Source organism: Nerophis ophidion, linkage group LG26 (assembly GCF_033978795.1).
Source record: "Nerophis ophidion isolate RoL-2023_Sa linkage group LG26, RoL_Noph_v1.0, whole genome shotgun sequence".
NCBI classification, from domain to species: domain Eukaryota; kingdom Metazoa; phylum Chordata; class Actinopteri; order Syngnathiformes; family Syngnathidae; genus Nerophis; species Nerophis ophidion.
In genome coordinates, this window is record NC_084636.1 from 34327379 (window position 1) to 34345721 (window position 18343).

An 18343-nucleotide genomic window follows, 5' to 3' on the forward strand; every position below is an offset into this window, starting at 1 on the left:
TTCATTCTTGTTACTTTCACTCCTGTTAATTCCACCCAGGTTACTTTCACTCTTGTTACTTTAAATTATGTTATCTGCAGTCTGTTCATTTCATTCCAGTTACTTTCAGTCTGGATACTTTCAGTCCTGAATCCTAATACTTTGACTCCAGATACCACCTAATACTTCCACGCCTCTTACTTCCTGTTTCTTTCACTCCTGTTACTTACACTCCTGTTACTTTCACTCCTGTTATTTACAATCATGTTACTTACCTACACTGTTACCTTACTATTACTCCTGTTACATTCACTCATTACATTTGTTCCTGTTACTTACCTACACTGTTCCCTTTCACTCATGTTACTTTCACTCATGTTACTTTCACTCCTGTTAACCACGGTCTGTTACTTTCACTCATGTTACTTTCACTCCTGTTACTTTAATTCTTGTTACTTTTTTTTTGTGTTACCTTAATTCTTGTTACTGTTAGCTCTGTTACTTTCATTCTTCTCACTTTCATTCTTCTCACTGTCACTCTTGTTACTTTCACTCTTGTTACTTACCTACACTATTACCTTGCACTTCTGTTATATTCACTCCTGTTACTTTCACTCTAGTTACGTTCACTTCTCTTACGTGCACTCCTGTTACTTTCTCTCTAGTTATTTTTATTGTCACTTTCACTCCTGTTCTTTTCAGTCTTTTTACTTTCACTCCTGTTACTTTAATTTCTGTTATTTGCGGTCTGTTACCTTAAGTTCTGTTACTTTCACATATGTTCCTTTCATTTGTGTTACTTTTAGTATGGATACTTTCAGTCCTGACTCCTAATACTCTGACTCCAGAGACCACCTGGTACTTCCACCCCTCTTACTTTCACACCTGTTACTTTCACTCCTGTTAATTACATTACTGTCATTTTCAAGTACTGATACATCCACTCCTATCACTTTCAGTCCTGTCATTTTCAATCCTGTCACTTTCAGTCCTGTCACTTTCAGTCCTGATACTTATCCAGTACACATTTTGAGTAGTAGAATATGCGTCTAATCAGATTAAAACTTTGCAGAAATGTCACAACACAACAGACATGAGGTTTACATGGAAAGTGGCAGTGATTCAGTGGAATTGTCCACAATAAATGAGTTGGTGAAAGACATGTCATATAATTCATGTAGTTATTGTGTGACATCATAGTCTCTTGTGAGGCTCACCTTTCTATGTTCTTGTAGATTAAGAGAAGACGAACACTTCCTGTTGCATATCGTACAGGTTAGCTTCCTTCTTGCACTCCCTAAAGTAGAAACAACACCAACAAGACTTATATAATATTCCTTTCATATATTGTTTATATATACATATAAATATACATCCATCCATCCATTTTTTACCGCTTGGCATATATATATATATATATATATATATATATATATATATATATATATATATATATATATATATATATATATATATATATATATATATATACATATATCATACATAAACATAAATATATACATGTATGTTTATGTATATACACATATCAATATATATACACACACATATTTATACACACAAATATTTCTATATATATATACATATATATATATATATATATATATAATTGGAATCAAAAAAGATTTGAGTGTGAAGGCTATATATATATATATATATATATATATATATATATATATATATATATATATATATATATATATATATATATATATATACTTCACACTCAAATCTTTTTTAATTCCAATTATGGAGACTAAAATCGCATTCTGGATCATCTGGATCACATGACCCCAATCCGTCCTGTCTGAGGCACTTCCCCCCTTTTTTCCGCAACAAGCACGCGTGCACGCAAGCACACACACACACACACACACACACACACACACACACACACACACACACACAAACACACAAACAAACACACGCACAGACACGCACGCACGCACACCCACCCACACACACACACACACGCGTGTGCAGACACAAAGGGGTCCTTAAATGCGTGCAGCAATATGAGGGTGTCCATCAGGGCCTGACTCGATGTAAGCTGGCCTACATCCTGCCCTGAATAGCAGAGGAGCGAGGCCCAAAAGGTGCAGCTCAGCAATTATGGAATGATTGGAGATGAAGAGGAGCAGAGGGGCACAGGTGTGTCTCACCTGTGTGAACGTTGCCTTTATGTTTCTTCAGAGCGTCCTTGCTCTTGAACCTTTTCCCGCAGCTCTCCTCCTTGCAGATGAACCTGGCGTCTCCTCTGCACGCCTCTTTGTGCTGCTCGAAGCTGCACCACAGGAGTCAGCAGCAGAAAACTTAAACACAACTTACCTGGAGTCTGACACCGCACACAACTTACCTGGACTCTGAGCTGAAGGTGCTGTGACACAACGAACACTGATGGGCCTTGGACTCTCCTGAAGGACTGGCTGCTTCTGAACAATGCAGCACGCTGTGGGGACATTCACAACATAAACTATGTCACAACACGGACTATGTCACAACATAAACTGTCACAACACAAACTACGTCACAACACAGACTGTGTCACAACACAAACTATGTCACTACATGAACTATTTTACAACACAAACTATGACACAACACAAACTGTCACAACACATACTATGTCACATCACAAACTATGTCACAATACAAACTATGTCACAATACAAACTATGTTACAACACACTGTGTCACAACACAAACCATGTCACAACACAAACTATGTCACAACACAAAATATGACACAACACAAACTGTGTCACAACACAAACTACTTCACAACACAAACTGTCACAACACAAACTATGTCAGAATACAAACTATGTCACAACACAAACTGTCAAAACACAAACTATGTCACAACACAAACTATTTTACAACACAAACTGTCACCACAGAAAAACTATTTCATAACACAAACTATTTCATCACACAAACTGTGTCACAACACAAACCGTGTCACAACACAAACAACGTCACAACACAATCTGTCATAACACAAACCACTGCACATCACAAACTCTGTCACATCACAAACTATGCCACAACACAAACTATGTCACATCACAAACTTTGTCACAATACAAACGGTCATATCACAAACTATGTCACAACACAAACTATGTCACAACACAAACTATGTCATGTCACAAACTATGTCACATAACAAACTATGTCACAACACAAACTATGTCACAATGCAAACTATGTCACAATGCAAACTATGTCACAATACAAACTATTTCATTACACAAACTGTGTCACAACACACACTGTGTCACTACACAGACCGTGTCACAACACAAACTATATCACAACACAAACTATGTCACAACACAAACTATGTCATATCACAAATTATGTCACATCACAAGCTATGTCTCAACACAAAATATGTCATATCACAAACTGTGTCACAACACATACTATGTCACAACACACACTGTGTCACAACACAAACTATGTCACAACACAAACTATGACACAACACAAACTGTGTCACAACACAAACTATGTCACAACACAAACTATGACACAACACAAACTATGTCATATCACAAACTATGTCACAACACACACTGTGTCACAACACAAACTATATCACAACACAAACTATGTCACAACACAAACTATGACACAACACAAACTGTGTCACAACACAAACTACTTCACAACACAAACTGTCAAAACACAAACTATGTCTCATGACAAACTATTTTACAACACAAAGAATGTCACAACACAAACTGTCACCACACAAACTATGTCACAACACAAACTATTTCATAACACAAACTATTTCATTACACAAACTGTGTCACAACCAACACTGTGTCACAACACAAAACGTGTCACAACACAAACTATGTCACAACACAAACTATGTCACAACACAAACTATGTCACAACACAAACTATGTCATGACACAAATTATGTCACAACACAAACTATGTCACAACACAAACTATGTCACAACACAAATTATGTCACAACACAAACTATGTCATAACACAAACTATGTCACAACACAAACTATGTCACAAGACAAACTATGTCCTAGCCTAAAAGCGTGAGGTTGACAGCAGAGGACATGAAAGTGAAAGTGAAAGTGAAAGTGAAAGTGGACTCACTGGCGCTGCAGGGCTTGCTTGACGGGGAACTTCTTGCCACAGTTCCTGCATTTGAAGTCCTTGTCCTCGGTGCTGGGTCTCTGGTGCAGACTCTGCAGGTGGGCCGCCAGGATCTCCTGGCTGGGGAAGCTGCTCTCACACAGCAGGCAGGGGTGGTCTTCCTTCTTGATGACCAGCTCTGGAGGAGGACAGGAGGACACTGAGCAGGCACCGGGACGGTGGAGGCGGTGGAAACAGGCGCCTACCCATCTCTAGAAGGTGCTTGGCCTCCTTGCTGCTCTCCTCCTCATCCTTGGTCACCTCCTCCTCTTCCTCCTCCTCCTCCTCCTCCATGTCGCTGTCCAGGAAGCCAATCAGGAGCTCCGTGTCCGTCTCGATGTCGTCCACAGCCAGGTAGAAGATGTTCTCTCCGTCCTGGGAGGCACCAGAAGCTTCCATCAGACCACTTTGCCTCATTTCATTATTATAAAGCTACTAATCATGGACGCGGGCTTCACGGTGGCAGAGGGGTTAGTGCGTCTGCCTCACGATACGAAGGTCCTGCCGTCCTGGGTTCAATCCCAGGCTCGGGATCTTTCTGTGTGGAGTTTGCATGTTCTCCCCGTGACTGCGTGGGTTCCCGCCGGGTACTCCGGCTTCCTCCCACTTCCAAAGACATGCACCTGGGGATAGGTTGATTGGCAACACTAAAATTGGCCCTAGTGTGTGAATGTGAGTGTGAATGTTGTCTATTTGTGTTGGCTCTGCGATGAGGTGGTGACTTGTACAGGGTGTACCCCGCCTTCCGCCCGATTGTAGCTGAGATAGGCGCCAGCGCCCTCCGAGACCCCAAAGGGAATAAGCGGTAGAAAATAGATGGATGGATAATCATGGACGCTGACACTTGGCAACATCTTACGAATAAAGAATGCTAACTTTTCCTGTTAGCATGCTAATATTAGCATGCTAACACTTTTCCTGTTAGTATGCTAACTTTTCCTGTTAGCATGCTAATATTAGCATGCAGGCTTCACGGTGGCAGAGGGGTTAGTGCGTCTGCCTCACAATACGAAGGTCCTGCAGTCCTGGGTTCAATCCCAGGCTCGGGATCTTTCTGTGTGGAGTTTGCATGTTCTCCCCGTGAATGCGTGGGTTCCCTCCGGGTACTCCGGCTTCCTCCCACTTCAAAAGACATGCACCTGGGGATAGGTTGATTGGCAACACTAAAATTGGCCCTAGTGTGTGAATGTGAGTGTGAATGTTGTCTGTCTATCTGTGTTGGCCCTGCGATGAAGTGGCGACTTGTCCAGGGTGTACCCCGCCTTCCGCCCGATTGTAGTTGAGATAGGCCCCAGCGCCCCCCGCGACCCCAAAGGGAATAAGCGGTAGAAAATGGATGGATGGATAATCATGGACGCTGACACTTGGCAACATCTTACGAAAAAAGAATGCTAACTTTTCCTGTTAGCATGCTAATATTAGCATGCTAACACTTTTCCTGTTAGTATGCTAAATTTTCCTGTTAGCATGCTAATATTAGCATGCAGGCTTCACGGTGGAAGAGGGGTTAGTGCGTCTGCCTCACAATACGAAGGTCCTGCAGTCCTGGGTTCAATCCCAGGCTCGGGATCTTTCTGTGTGGAGTTTGCATGTTCTCCCCGTGAATGCGTGGGTTCCCTCCGGGTACTCCGGCTTCCTCCCACTTCCAAAGACATGCACCTGGGGATAGGTTGATTGGCAACACTAAATGGGCCCTAGTGTGTGAATGTTGTCTGTCTATCTGTGTTGGCCCTGCGATGAGGTGGCGACTTGTCCAGGGTGTACCCCGCCTTCCGCCCGATTGTAGTTGAGATAGGCGCCAGCGCCCCCCGCGACCCCAAAAGGGAATAAGCGGTAGAAAACGGATGGATGGATAATCATGGACGCTGACACTTGGCAACATCTTACGAATAAAGAATGCTAACTTTTCCTGTTAGCATGCTAATATTAGCATGCTAACACTTTTCCTGTTAGTATGCTAACTTTTCCTGTTTGCATGCTAATATTACCATGCAGGCTTCACGGTGGAAGAGGGGTTAGTGCGTCTGCCTCACGATACGAAGGTCCTGAGTAGTCCTGGGTTCAATCCCAGGCTCGGGATCTTTCTGTGTGGAGTTTGCATGTTCTCCCCGTGAATGCGTGGGCTTCCTCCCACTTCCAAAAACATGCACCTGGGGATAGGTTGATTGGCAACACTAAAATTGGCCCTAGTGTGTGAATGTTGTCTGTCTATCTGTGTTGGCCCTACGATGAGGTGGCGACTTGTCCAGGGTGTACCCCGCCTTCCGCCCGAATGTAGCTGAGATAGGCGCCAGCGACCCCAAAAGGGAATAAGCGGTAGAAAATGGATAGAAAATGGATATTAGCATGCTAACACTTTATGCTAGCATTTTGGCTAATTTCATTTTTAAAAACTTAAAAATCATGGATGCTGATACTTGGCGCCATCTTACATTATGCTAACTCTTCTTGTTAGTATGCTAACTTTTCCTGTTAGCATGCTAATTTTAGAATGCTAATGCTTTATGCTACCATTTTGGCTCATTTCATTCTTATAAACTTAAAGGCCTACCGAAACCCACTACTACTAACCACGCAGTCTGATAGTTTATATATCAATGATGAAATATTAACATTGCAACACATGCCAATACGGCCGGTTTAGTTTACTAAATTGCAATTTTAAATTTCCCGCGAGTTTCTTGTTGAAAACATGGCGGAATGATGACGCATTCGCGTGACGCCACGGACTGTAAGGAAATATTAGCGCTGCACGACACACAGCTAAAAGTCGTCTCTGTTCATGGCGTAATTACACGGTATTTTGGACATCTGTGTTGCTGAATCTTTTGCAATTTGTTCATTTAATAATGGAGACGTCAAAGAAGAAGGCTGTTGGTGCAAAGCGGTGGATTGCAGCTTTCTTTAGCACCGAAATACAGCCGTTGTTTCTTTGTTTGTTGTGAAGCAGCGAACATGTTTTCTCTACGTCAACCAGCATGTTTTTGGATGGGGAAATTGTGATATATATCTTACTGAAGACATTCGTCGTCCCGCAGCAGCTGTGAGCTTGGCTCCTCGGCTTCTCTCTGAGACACAGTGTGTTCACAGCAGCCATCCGACCTCGAGGTGTGTTTTTACAATCTTTACTTTACAATCTTTAAAATCTCACTAAAACATCCATCCATCCATTTTCTACCGCTTATTCCCTTTCGGGGTCGCGGGGGGCGCTGGCGCCTATCTCAGCTACAATCGGGCGGAAGGCGGGGTACACCCTGGACAAGTCGCCACCTCATCGCAGGGCCAACACAGATAGACAGACAACACTATTAAAATAATAAGCAGATAAGGGATCTTCCAGTAGTATCCTAGTAAATGTGTCTAATTACATCTGAAACGCTCACACTGCCGTAACCCGGAGCCGTCGCTTTTTATTTATTTTTTTTTCTATTCCTTCACTATCAATAGCCTAATTCACGAATATTTAATCCTCGCTCAAATTAATGGAGAAATTCTCGCTTTCGCGGTCCGAATAGCTCTTGCTGCTGGAGGCTATGATTATTAACAATGTGAGGACCCTGCGATGAGGTGGCGACTTGTCCAGGGTGTACCCCGCCTTCCACCCGATTGTAGCTGAGATAGGCGCCAGCGCCCCCCGCGACCCCAAAAGGGAATAAGCGGTAGAAAATGGATGGATGGATGGAGGATGTGAGGAGCCCTAAAACCGGTGACGTCACGCGCACATACTTCCGGTAAAGGCAGGGCTTTTCTATTAGCGACCAAAAGTTGCAAACTTTATCGTGGATGTTGTCTACTAAATCCTTTCAGCAAAAACATGGCAATATCGCAAAATGATCAAGTATGACACATAGAATGGACCTGCTGTCCCCGTTTAAATGAGAAAATCTCATTTCAGTAGGCCTTTAAAAATGATGGAAGCTGATACTTAGCGCCATCTTACAAGTACAGTATGCTAACTTCTCCTGTTAGTAGGCTAACTTTTCCTGTGAGCATGCTAACTTTTCCTGTTAGCATGCTAATAATAGAATGCTAACACTTTATTCTTAGAAACCTACAAATCATTGAGGCTGATACTTGACAACATCTTACATGTATGCTAACTTTTACTGTTAGCATGCTAACTTTTCCTGTTAGCATGCTAATAATAGAATGCTAACACTTTATTCCAGAATTTTGGCTCATTTCATTCTTAGAAACCTACAAATCATGGAGGCTGATACTTGACAACATCTTACATGTATGCTAACTTTTACTGTTAGCATGCTAACTTTTCCTGTTAGTATACTAACTTTTTCTGTCAGCATGCTAATTTTAGAATGCTAAGGCTTTATGCTAGAATTTTGGCTCATTTCATTCTTATAAACTTAAAAATGAAGGATGCTGATATTTGGCGCCATCTTACAAGTACAGTATGCAACATTTTCCTGTCAGAATGCTAACTTTTCCTGTTAACATGCTCTCTGTTCCTGTTAGCATGCTAATGTTAAAATGCTAAAACTTTACGCGAGCATTTTGGCTCATTTCATTCTTATAAACTTAAAAATCATGGATACTGATACTTGGCGCCATCTTACATGTATGCAAACTCTTCCTGTTAGCATGCTAATGTTAGAATGCTAATGCTTCATGCTAGCATTTTGGCTCATTTCATTCTTATAAACTTAAAAATGAAGGATGCTGATACTTGGCGCCATCTTACAAGTACAGTATGCAACATTTTCCTGTCAGAATGCTAACTTTTCCTGTTAACATGCTATCTGTTCCTGTTAGCATGCTAATGTTAAAATGCTAAAACTTTACGCGAGCATTTTGGCTCATTTCATTCTTATAAACTTAAAAATCATGGATACTGATACTTGGCGCCATCTTACATGTATGCAAACTCTTCCTGTTAGCATGCTAATGTTAGAATGCTAATGCTTCATGCTAGCATTTTGGCTCACTTCATTCTTGTAAACTTAAAAATGATGGATGCTGATACTTGGCGCCATCTTACAAGTACAGTATGCTAACATTCCTGTTAGCATGCTAACACTTTATGCTAGCACTTAGATTCATTTCATTTTTAAAAAATTAAAAATGATGGATGCTGATTCTTGGCACCATCTTACAAGTACAGTAAACTAACTTTTCCTGGTAATATGCTAACTTTTCCTGTTAGCATGCTAATGTTAGAATGCTAATACTTTATGCTAGCACTTTGGCTCATTTCAGTCCTAAAAACTTAAAAATCATGGATGCTGATACCTGGCACCATCTTACAAGTACTGTATGCTAACTTTTCCTGTCAATATGCCAACTTTTCCTGTTAGCATGCTAACACTTTATGCTAGCTTTTTGGTTCAATTTATATTTTAAACCTAAAAATCGAGGGTGTTAATGCTTGGCGCCATCTTAAAAGTATGCTAACTTTTCCTGTGATTATGGCAATGTTAGCATGCTAGCCTTTAATGTTAGCATTTAATTTCATTTTATTCCTATAATCCAAATAAATATGGATTTTGACACTTAACACTTAGCGTATGCTAACTGTTAGCATGCTGATGTAAGCATGCTAACATTTTATGGCAGCATTTTTGCTCATTTCATTTAATAAAAATAAAAATCATGAATTTTGATGCTTTGCACCATCTTACAAGTATGCAAATTGTTCCTGATGTTAGCATGCTCACGTTTTATGCCAGCATTTTTGATGATTTCATTCTTAAAAACTAAGAAATCATGGATGCTGATAGTTGGCGCCATCTTACAAATATCCTAATTTGTCCAGTTAGCATGCTAACGTTAGCATTCTAACACATTATGCGGGCATTTTAGCTCATTTCATTTTAAAAACTTAAAAATCATGGATACTGATACTTGCCGCCATCTTCCAAGTATGGTAACTATTCCTGTTAGCATTCTAACATTTTAGGCCAGCATTTTTGCTCATTTTGTTTTTATAAACCTAAAAATCAGGTATTTTGATACTTGGCACCATCTTACAAGTATGCTTTTTTTTCCTGTTAGCATGCTATCGTTTTCCGACAGCATTTTTACTCTTTTTTTTTGTGGAAAGCTAAAAATCACGAATTTTGATACTTGGCGCCATGTTACAAGTATGCTAACATTTCCTGTTAACATGCTAACGTTTTATGCCAGCATTTTATTAATTTTGTTTTAATAAACCTAAAAATCATGAATTTTGATATTTGGCGCCATCTTACAAGTATGCTTACATTTCTTGCTAGCATGCTAGCAGCTAATTCTAGCATGCTAATGTTTTATGCTAACTTTTTAGCTGACTTTATGCATCTAAACCTAGAAACCAAAGCTGCTGATACTTGACGCCATGTTACAAGTACGCTAACTATTCCCGTTAGCTCGCTAATGTTTCTAATTAGCATTATTTTTGGTCTAGAGTTCACTTTTAGCAAGCTTGAGACCAAGCCGAAGCAGCCGTCGGCTCAGTGTGTCAAAGATAAACGCAAAAGCTGGCGTTAGCTCACTGCTATCAACGCGCCGCTAAAATAGTCGGTCTGCGTTAGCACTTATAATAACAAAATCACTCATATTTGGTTAATTTTCAGATCACAGCATGTAAATGGAGTCTTGTTGGTGCTTTCTGGATGTTTTTAGAGACTATTAAGGTGAGTGTTGACATTTATTTACCATTTTGACCGCATAAACAAGCCAATCCTTGTCTTACATAAGGATTGTGAACGATAAACAGCACATCTCTTTACAAAGTTTGTATATTTCCAGTATGACTGCTCTAATAATATGGCCATTTTCTGATGTTTATATAAATACAATTGGATGTGTTTAAAGGCTACAATGAAACACAATGTCTCCTTTGTCCATCTACCTGAATGGCCGCCAGGTTCTTCTGCTCCTGCGAAGGTGCCTGGTGAACGAAGCGCAGCCAGTTGGCGTAGCGCGGGTTGCTGGCGTCCAGGATGTAGAGAACATCCCCCTTGCTGCCGCGGACCTGCAGGAGGGAAACAAATCAATCAAGTCTCTTGCTCGCAGCCAGAGGGAGGACATCTTCCGTGAGGGCCACACCATCCAATATGGCTGCTGTGACAACAATAACACAACATTGGCATCGTTGACGCTGACAACTGACAACTGACTGCAATACTGCACACACAACCCTTGTCTTCTGCTCCCAATACTAAGGTGCATGATTGGACAGAATCACAGCAGGACATGTTTCATTTTAGTTGTCACAACACAAACTACGTCACAACACAAACTATGTCACAACACAAACTATGTCAACACAAACTACGTCACAACACAAACTATGTCACAGCACAAACTATGTCACAACACAAACTATGTCAACACAAACTACGTCACAACACAAACTATGTCACAACACAAACTATATCACAACACAAACTACATCACAACACAAACTATGTCACAACACAAATTACATCACAACACAAACTATGTCAACACAAACTACGTCACAACACAAAACGATGTCACCACACAAACTGTCACAACACAAACTACATCACAACACAAACTATGTCAACACAAACTACGTCACAACACAAACTATGTTACAACACAACACTATGTCACCACACAAACTATGTCACAACAAACTGTCACAACACAGACTGAACTACAACACAAACTGTCACAACACAAACTATGTCACGACACAAACTAAGTTAAAACACAAACTGTGTCACAACATCAACTATGTCACAACTGTCACAACACAAACTATGTTACAACACAAAACTATGTCACAACACAAACTGTCACAACACAAACTACATTACAACACAAACTGTGTCACAACAAACTACGTTACAACACAAACTATGTTACATCACAAACTATGTCACAACACAAACTATGTCACAACAAAATGTGTCAAAACACTAACTATGTTACAACACAAACTATGTTACAACACAAACTATGTCACAACACAAACTATATCACAACAAATTGTCACAACACAAACTACGTTACAACACAAACTATTTTACAACAAACTATTTCACGACACAAACTACGTTACAACACAAACTATGTCACAACACAACTATGTCACAACACAAACTATGTCCCAACACAAACTGTTTCAGCAAAAACTATGTTGTAAAAATGAGGAAATAATTACAATTTTCACACTTGACATGGCAACATTGTTCATACATGACATGAACATAAAGACAATATTTAGTTAGCATGTAGCAAAAAAGGAAATAATATTTTTCACACTTTACACAAACATAAAGACAACATTTAGTTAGCATTTGCCAAAAAAGAAAAACAGTTTTCATTATTCACACTTGACATGAACATTAAGGCAACATTTAGTTAGCATGTTCCAAATGAGGAAATAATTACGTTTTTCCCACTTGACATGAACATAGAGACAATGTTTAGTTAGCATTTTTTCACACTTGACGTGAACATAAAGGCAACATTTGGTTAGCATCTTCCAAAAGAGGAAATAACTAAATTGTTCACACTTGACATGAACATAAAGACAACATTTAGTCAGCATGTTCCAAAAAAAGAAAACAATTAAATTTTTCAGACTTGACATGAACATAAAGACAACAAATGAGGAAACAATAACATTTTTCACACCTGACATGAACATAAAGACAACATTTAGTTAGCATGTCGCAAATGAGGAAACAATAACAAATGTTCACACATGACAGGAACATAAAGGCAACATTTAGTTAGCATGTAGCAAATAAGGAAATAATTACATTTTCACACTTGACGCAAACATACAGAAAATATTTAGTCAGCATATTCCAGAAAAGATAACGATAAAAATTTTCTAATTGACGTGAACATAAAGACAACATTTAGTTAGCATGTTAAAAATTAAGAAACAATTAACTTTTTCACATTTGCTGTGAACATAAAGGTTCCAAATGAGGAAATAATTACATTTTGCACACTTGACAATGCAACATTTAATTAGCATGTTTTTCACATTTGACATGAACATAAAAGCAACATTTAGTTACCATCTTCCAAATGAGGAAAAAATTACATTTTTCACACTTGACGTGAACATAAAGACAATATATAGTTAGCATGTAGCAAATGAGGAAACAATATAAATTGTTCACACTTTCATTAACATAAAAGCAACATTTAGTTAACATTTTTCACAGTTAACGTGAACATAAAGACAATATTTAGTTAGCATGTTCCAAATAAGGAAATAATTACATTTTTTACACTTGACGTAAACAAAAATACAACATTTAGTTAGCATGTAGCAACTAAGGAAATAATTACATTTTCCACACTTGACATGAACATAAAGACAATCTTCAGTTAGCATGTAGCAAGTAAGGAAACAATTACATTTTCACATTTGACGTAAACATAAAGGCAACATTAAGTTAGTATGTAGCAAATAAGGAAATAATTAAATTGTTAACACTTGACGTGAACATAAAGGCAACATTTAGTTAGCATGTTCCAAATGAGGAAATAATTACATTTTTTACACTTGACAATGCAACATTTAATTAGCATGTTTTTCACATTGGACATGAACATAAAGGCAACATTTAGTTAGCATCTTCTAAATGAAGAAATAATTTATATTTTCACACTTGACATGAACATAAAGGCAACGTTTAGTTAGCATGTAGCAAATGAGGAAACAATATAACATTTTCACACTTGCATGAACATAAAAACAACATTTAGTCAACATTTTTCACACTTACGTGAACATAAAGACAATATTTAGTTAGCATGTTCCAAATAAGGAAATAATCACATTTTTCACACTTGACGTAAACAAAAATAAAACATTTAGTTAGCATGTTGCAACTAAGGAAATAATTACATTTTTCACACTTGACGTAAACAAAAATACATTTAGTTAGCATGTAGCAACTAAGGAAATAATTACATTTTTTACACTTGACATGAACATAAAGACAATATTCAGTTAGCATGTAGCAAGTAAGGAAACAATTACATTTTCACATTTGACGTAAACATAAAGGCAACATTAAGTTAGTATGGAGCAAATAAGGAAATAATTAAATTGTTAACACTTGACGTGAACATAAAGGCAACATTTAGTTAGCATGTTCCAAATGAGGAAATAATTACATTTTTTACACTTGACAATGCAACATTTAATTAGCATGTTTTTCACATTTGACATGAACATAAAGGCAACATTTAGTTAGCATCTTCTAAATGAGGAAATAATTTATATTTTCACACTTGACATGAACATAAAGGCAACGTTTAGTTGGCAAGTAGCAAATGAGGAAACAATATAACATTTTCACACTTGCATGAACATAAAAGCAACATTTAGTCAACATTTTTCACACTTACGTGAACATAAAGACAATATTTAGTTAGCATGTTCCAAATAAGGAAATAATTACATTTTTTACACATGACGTAAACAAAAATACAACATTTAGTTAGCATGTAGCAACTAAGGAAATAATTACATTTTTCACACTTGACATGAACATAAAGACAATATTCAGTTAGCATGTAGCAAGTAAGGAAACAATTACATTTTCACACTTGACATGAACATAAAGGCAACATTTAGTTAGCATGTTCCAAATGAGGAAATAATTACATTTTTTACACTTGACAATGCAACATTTAATTAGCATATTTTTCACATTTGACGTGAACATAAAGGCAACATTTAGTTAGCATCTTCCAAATGAGGAAATAATTTATATTTTCACACTTGACATGAACACAAACGCAACGTTTAGTTAGCATGTAGCAAATAAGGAAACAATATAACATTTTCACACTTGCATGAACATAGAAGCAACATTTAGTTAACATTTTTCACACTTACGTGAACATAAAGACAATATTTAGTTAGCATGTTCCAAATAAAGAAATAATTACATTTTTTACACTTGACGTAAACAAAAATACAACATTTAGTTAGCATGTAGCAACGTAGGAAATAATTACATTTTTCACACTTGACATGAACATAAAGACAATATTCAGTTAGCATGTAACAAGTAAGGAAACAATTACATTTTCACATTTGACGTAAACATAAAGGCAACATGAAGTTAGTATGTAGCAAATAAGGAAATAATTAAATTGTTAACACTTGACGTGAACATAAAGGCAACATTTAGTTAGCATGTTCCAAATGAGGAAATAATTACATTTTTTACACTTGAAAATGCAACATTTAATTAGTATGTTTTTCACATTTGACATGAACATAAAGGCAACATTTAGTTAGCATCTTCCAAATGAGGAAATAATTTATATTTTCACACTTGACATGAACATAAAGGCAACGTTTAGTTAGCATGTAGCAAATGAGGAAAGTATATAACATTTTCACACTTGCATGAACATAAAAGCAACATATAGTTAGCATGTAACAAGTAAGGAAACAATTACATTTTCACATTTGACGTAAACATAAAGGCAACATGAAGTTAGTATGTAGCAAATAAGGAAATAATTAAATTGTTAACACTTGACGTGAACATAAAGGCAACATTTAGTTAGCATATAGCAAATGAGAAAATAATTACATTTTTCACACTTGACATGAACATTAAGGTAACGTTTAGTTAGCATGTTCCAAATGAGGAAATAATTACATTTTTTACACTTGACAATGCAACATTTAATTAGCATGTTTTTCACATTTGACGTGAACATAAAGGCAACATTTAGTTAGCATCTTCCAAATGAGGAAATAATTTATATTTTCACACTTGACATGAACATAAAGGCAACGTTTAGTTAGCATGTAGCAAATGAGGAAACAATATAACATTTTCACACTTGCATGAACATAAAAGCAACATTTAGCTAACATTTTTCACACTTACGTGAACATTAAGACAATATTTAGTTAGCATGTTCCAAATAAGGAAATAATTACATTTTTTACACTTGACGTAAACAAAAATACAACATTTAGTAAGCATGTAGCAACTAAGGAAATAATTACATTTTTCACACTTGACATGAACATAAAGACAATCTTCAGTTAGCATGTAGCAAGTAAGGAAACAATTACATTTTCACATTTGACGTAAACATAAAGGCAACATTTAGTTAGCATCTTCCAAATGAGGAAATAATTTATTTTTTCACACTTGACATGAACATAAAGGCAACGTTTAGTTAGCATGTAGCAAATGATGAAACAATATAACATTTTCACACTTGCATGAACATAAAAGCAACATTTAGTTAACATTTTTCACACTTACGTGAACATAAAGACAATATTCAGTTAGCATGTAGCAAGTAAGGAAACAATTACATTTTCACATTTGACGTAAACATAAAGGCAACATTTAGTTAGAATGTAGCAAATTAGAAAATAATTACATTTTTCACACTTGACATGAACATAAAGGCAACATTTAGTTAGCATGTTCCAAATGAGGAAATAATTACATTTTTTACACTTGACAATGCAACATTTAATTAGCATGTTTTTCACATTTGACGTGAACATAAAGTCAACATTTAGTTAGCATTTCCTAATGAGGAAGTAATTACATTTTTTACACTTGACAATGCAACATTTAGTTAGCATCTTCCAAATGAGGAAATAATTTATATTTTCACACTTGACATGAACATAAAGGCAACGTTTAGTTAGCATGTAGCAAATGAGGAAACAATATAACATTTTCACACTTGCATGAACATAAAAGCAACATTTAGTTAACATTTTTCACACTTACGTGAACATTAAGACAATATTTAGTTAGCATGTTCCAAATAAGGAAATAATTAAATTTTTTACACTTGACGTAAACAAAAATACAACATTTAGTTAGCATGTAGCAAGTAAGGAAACAATTACATTTTCACATTTGACGTAAACATAAAGGCAACATTAAGTTAGTATGTAGCAAATAAGGAAATAATTAAATTGTTAACACTTGACGTGAACATAAAGTCAACATTTAGTTAGCATGCAGCAAATTAGAAAATAATTAAATTTTTCACACTTGACATGAACATAAAGGCAACATTTAGTTAGCATGTTCCAAATGAGGAAATAATTACATTTTTTACACTTGACAATGCAACATTTAATTAGCATGTTTTTCACATTTGACGTGAACATAAAGGCAACATTTAGTTAGCATCTTCCAAATGAGGAAATAATTTATATTTTCACACTTGACATGAACACAAAGGCAACGTTTAGTTAGCATGTAGCAAATGATGAAACAATATAACATTTTCACATTTACGTGAACATAAAGACAATATTTAGTTAGCATGTAGCAACGTAGGAAATAATTACATTTTCACACTTGACATGAACATAAAGACAATATTCAGTTAGCATGTAACAAGTAAGGAAACAATTACATTTTCACATTTGGCGTAAACATAAAGGCAACATGAAGTTAGTATGTAGCAAATAAGGAAATAATTAAATTGTTAACACTTGACGTGAACATAAAGGCAACATTTAGTTAGCATGTTCCAAATGAGGAAATAATTACATTTTTTACACTTGAAAATGCAACATTTAGTTAGCATGTTTTTCACATTTGACATGAACATAAAGGCAACATTTAGTTAGCATCTTCCAAATGAGGAAATTATTTATATTTTCACACTTGACATGAACATAAAGGCAACGTTTAGTTAGCATGTAGCAAATGAGGAAACAATATAACATTTTCACACTTGCATGAACATAGAAGCAACATTTAGTTAACATTTTTCACACTTACGTGAACATAAAGACAATATTTAGTTAGCATGTTCCAAATAAGGAAATAATTACATTTATTACACTTGATGTAAACAAAAATACAACATTTAGTTAGCATGTAGCAACTAAGGAAATAATTACATTTTTCACACTTGACATTAACATAAAGACAATATTCAGTTAGCATGTAGCAAGTAAGGAAACAATTACATTTTCACATTTGACGTAAACATAAAGGCAACATGAAGTTAGTATGTAGCAAATAAGGAAATAATTAAATTGTTAACACTTGACGTGAACATAAAGGCAACATTTAGTTAGCATGTAGCAAATAAGGAAATAATTAAATTGTTAACACTTGACGTGAACATAAAGGCAACATTTAGTTAGCATGTAGCAAATAAGGAAATAATTAAATTGTTAACACTTGACGTGAACATAAAGGCAACATTAAGTTAG

General features: G+C 36.6%; 1 protein-coding gene across 1 annotated transcript in view; it reads right to left on the bottom strand.

The window, feature by feature from the left end:
• prdm5 (PR domain containing 5) overlaps nucleotides 1–18343 on the bottom strand; it is a 97795-nt gene that overhangs the window by 70026 nt on the left and 9426 nt on the right. The window contains exons 3-8 of the mRNA XM_061888940.1: nucleotides 11018–11140; nucleotides 4377–4545; nucleotides 4132–4309; nucleotides 2354–2446; nucleotides 2160–2281; nucleotides 1197–1276 (exon numbers count right to left, since the gene is read on the bottom strand). Coding sequence (XP_061744924.1) covers nucleotides 1197–1276; nucleotides 2160–2281; nucleotides 2354–2446; nucleotides 4132–4309; nucleotides 4377–4545; nucleotides 11018–11140 — 765 coding nt within the window. The remainder of the gene's footprint in view (nucleotides 1–1196; nucleotides 1277–2159; nucleotides 2282–2353; nucleotides 2447–4131; nucleotides 4310–4376; nucleotides 4546–11017; nucleotides 11141–18343) is intronic.